Source organism: Opisthorchis viverrini, assembly GCF_000715545.1.
Source record: "Opisthorchis viverrini unplaced genomic scaffold opera_v5_2818, whole genome shotgun sequence".
Lineage (NCBI taxonomy): Eukaryota > Metazoa > Platyhelminthes > Trematoda > Opisthorchiida > Opisthorchiidae > Opisthorchis > Opisthorchis viverrini.
Window position 1 is genome coordinate 1 of NW_008755089.1, and position 1,303 is coordinate 1,303.

Sequence of the window (1,303 nt, forward strand, 5' to 3'; positions counted from 1 at the left end):
CATATTTTTCAAATCCGACTAAACCCATGGACTTTCGTCATGCTATCTCTGTGTGTTACGTAGACCTTTCACTTGAACTTTGATACAGAGTATGAGAATAAATCGGGAAGGAGAGAGCAGCAGGGTCCCATCACAACGAGATGCGACCTTTCGTGTGTTGCGTGTTGGTGACAACAATCTGGTCTGTCTTCGCCAGAACTACCCCATTCGTGAGTTCTTTCCCATTCATTTGTACATGGACAGTGCTTGTCCTCATATGCATGGCGCACTGTAAGCTAGCATCTGATTGTGCGATCTCATCAGTTGAGCAGTGAATGTTGAACATGTTTGATGAATTTCAGGAGCCTGACGATGCCCGGGCACTATACGAGGAGTTCAAGCTGAAGTACAAGAAGACCTATTCAAATGATGGTGCGCGCACATTTTTTTGTGACTCCGAACTCGACTGATTTAGATGATGAGCTTCGATTTAGAATTTTCAAAGACAACTTGGAGCGCGCCAAGAGACTGCAGGCAATGGAACAAGGGACAGCGGAGTATGGTGTAACGCAATTTTCCGACCTGACCAGTAAGCTGTTCTGACTGGAAGTGGAGTGGACTTGTTTTCTGTCTAGGTGAGGAGTTCAAGACGCGGTATTTGAGGATGCGATTTGATGAGCCGATTGTCAATGAGGATCCCACCCCACAAGAAGATGTGACGATGGATAACAGCAATTTTGATTGGCGAGATCATGGTGCAGTCGGACCAGTATTGGACCAAGGAGATTGTGGTTCGTGCTGGGCATTTTCTGTGATTGGGAATGTCGAGGGTCAGTGGTTCCGTAAGACTGGGGATCTACTAGGTCTCAGTGAACAGGTGAGCGAATTTCAGTGGGTATTTTCTGTTGAATCTGGTAGGTTGTGGTACCATGATTTTTTATAATGTTTCTACAACGCCATTTTGATTAAACGCTCCAGGTTCATTCACAGATCGTATGATTAGTGCGTCGTAATAACTGAATTTGCGTTGTGAAATAAGTGACCGTTGTGCTTTCATTTCTGTACCTAGCAACTTATTGATTGCGACCATTCCGATCAGGGATGTGATGGCGGTTATCCCCCACAGACTTACAGTGCAATTGAAGAGATGGGCGGGTTGGAGCTCCGATCGGATTACCCGTACACAGGAAAGGACGGAATATGTTATATGGACCAATCGAAGTTCGTAGCCTATGTGAACGGTTCAACTCGCTTGCCATGGTGCGAAAAGACACAGGCGAAATCATTGAAGGAAATCGGTCCACTTTCTTCTGGTTTGAATGCC

General features: G+C 45.7%; 1 protein-coding gene across 1 annotated transcript; it reads left to right on the plus strand.

Annotated features, from left to right (window-relative positions):
- Positions 1-314: 314 nt before the first annotated feature.
- Positions 315-1,291, plus strand: T265_15994 (hypothetical protein; the record flags this gene model as incomplete). Its single annotated transcript, XM_009179451.1, has 4 exons — positions 315-411; positions 455-568; positions 615-856; positions 1,049-1,291. Coding segments are annotated over 4 exons (696 nt in total), but the record flags the coding sequence as incomplete, so codon positions are not given.
- Positions 1,292-1,303: the final 12 nt, after the last annotated feature.